Source organism: Apis dorsata, unplaced genomic scaffold (assembly GCF_000469605.1).
Source record: "Apis dorsata unplaced genomic scaffold, Apis dorsata 1.3 scaffold_82, whole genome shotgun sequence".
Classification (NCBI taxonomy): Eukaryota; Metazoa; Arthropoda; class Insecta; order Hymenoptera; family Apidae; genus Apis; species Apis dorsata.
Genome location: NW_006263380.1, coordinates 793,757 through 794,630, shown reverse-complemented (window position 1 = coordinate 794,630; position 874 = coordinate 793,757). Strand labels below are relative to the sequence as shown.

The 874-nt window shown below is 33.8% G+C and overlaps 1 protein-coding gene across 1 annotated transcript in view; it reads left to right on the top strand.

Moving 5' to 3' along the window:
- The window catches only part of LOC116184847 (extracellular serine/threonine protein CG31145), a 55,503-nt gene extending 55,310 nt beyond the window's left edge, over positions 1-193 (top strand). Inside the window, exon 9 of the mRNA XM_031508310.1 lies at positions 1-193. Within this exon, the coding sequence (XP_031364170.1) occupies positions 1-172 (172 nt within the window). The 3' untranslated portion in view covers positions 173-193.
- Positions 194-874: the final 681 nt, after the last annotated feature.

The following is an 874-nucleotide window of genomic DNA, read 5'->3' as shown; positions in this document are numbered from 1 at the left end:
ATCCGGTGGCCCCCGTTCTGTGGGAACCCCATCTGGCGGCCATCGACAGGAGGGTGCGCGTGATTCTTCAAGCGATCAGAGACTGCGTGAATCGAGAGGATTCGAGTCAAATCGTCCACGAGAAAACGGAGGATACCGGATCCTAGCCGTTTCTTTCGATTTCCTAGTGTGAATTAAGAGATTCTGATCGTTGATGAATAAATATATATATATATATATTTATTTATAAGGAAACGAAGAGAAGAAGAAGTGAGATTTTTAACTGATGATGACGGGTGTAGATTTATTGTAAAAAAAAAAAAAAGAACGTGTAAAAATATGCGTGTATAAAATATTATAGCGAACGAACGATAACAGGGACAAAGATAAGAGATATATATATTTTATCGACGATACTTTCTTTTTAAGATTTCTTTTCTTCGAATATTGTTAATCGTTGTTTATATATTATATATATATATCAAGTCAATATTTTATTCTTTCTCTCTTTTTCTTTTTCTTTTTTGTTTTTATCGTAAAGAAAATGTTGTACAAAGAGATTGTACATAGTGTATGTATCGTAATTAAGAGAAGAATTTTAAGATCAAAAATCATTTGGAAATGCTTGCTTTCCATGTGTATATATATATATATATATAAAAGATATAAAATCGATAAAGTCGCTTTTAAAGGCTGGATATTTACGATAACTGCGTTTCATCGTTGAAAATAACGAGTGTAATGTTATCTGATCGAGTATTTTTCGAGTATATTCCAGAGTTCATCAACCCGATGAAACCTCGTCGAAATGTCTATCGGCCCGCACGTTTATCGTCTCTTTAAAGGAGATGAACGATTTTCTGAGCCTCACAGTTCCTCGAGATAACACAATGCA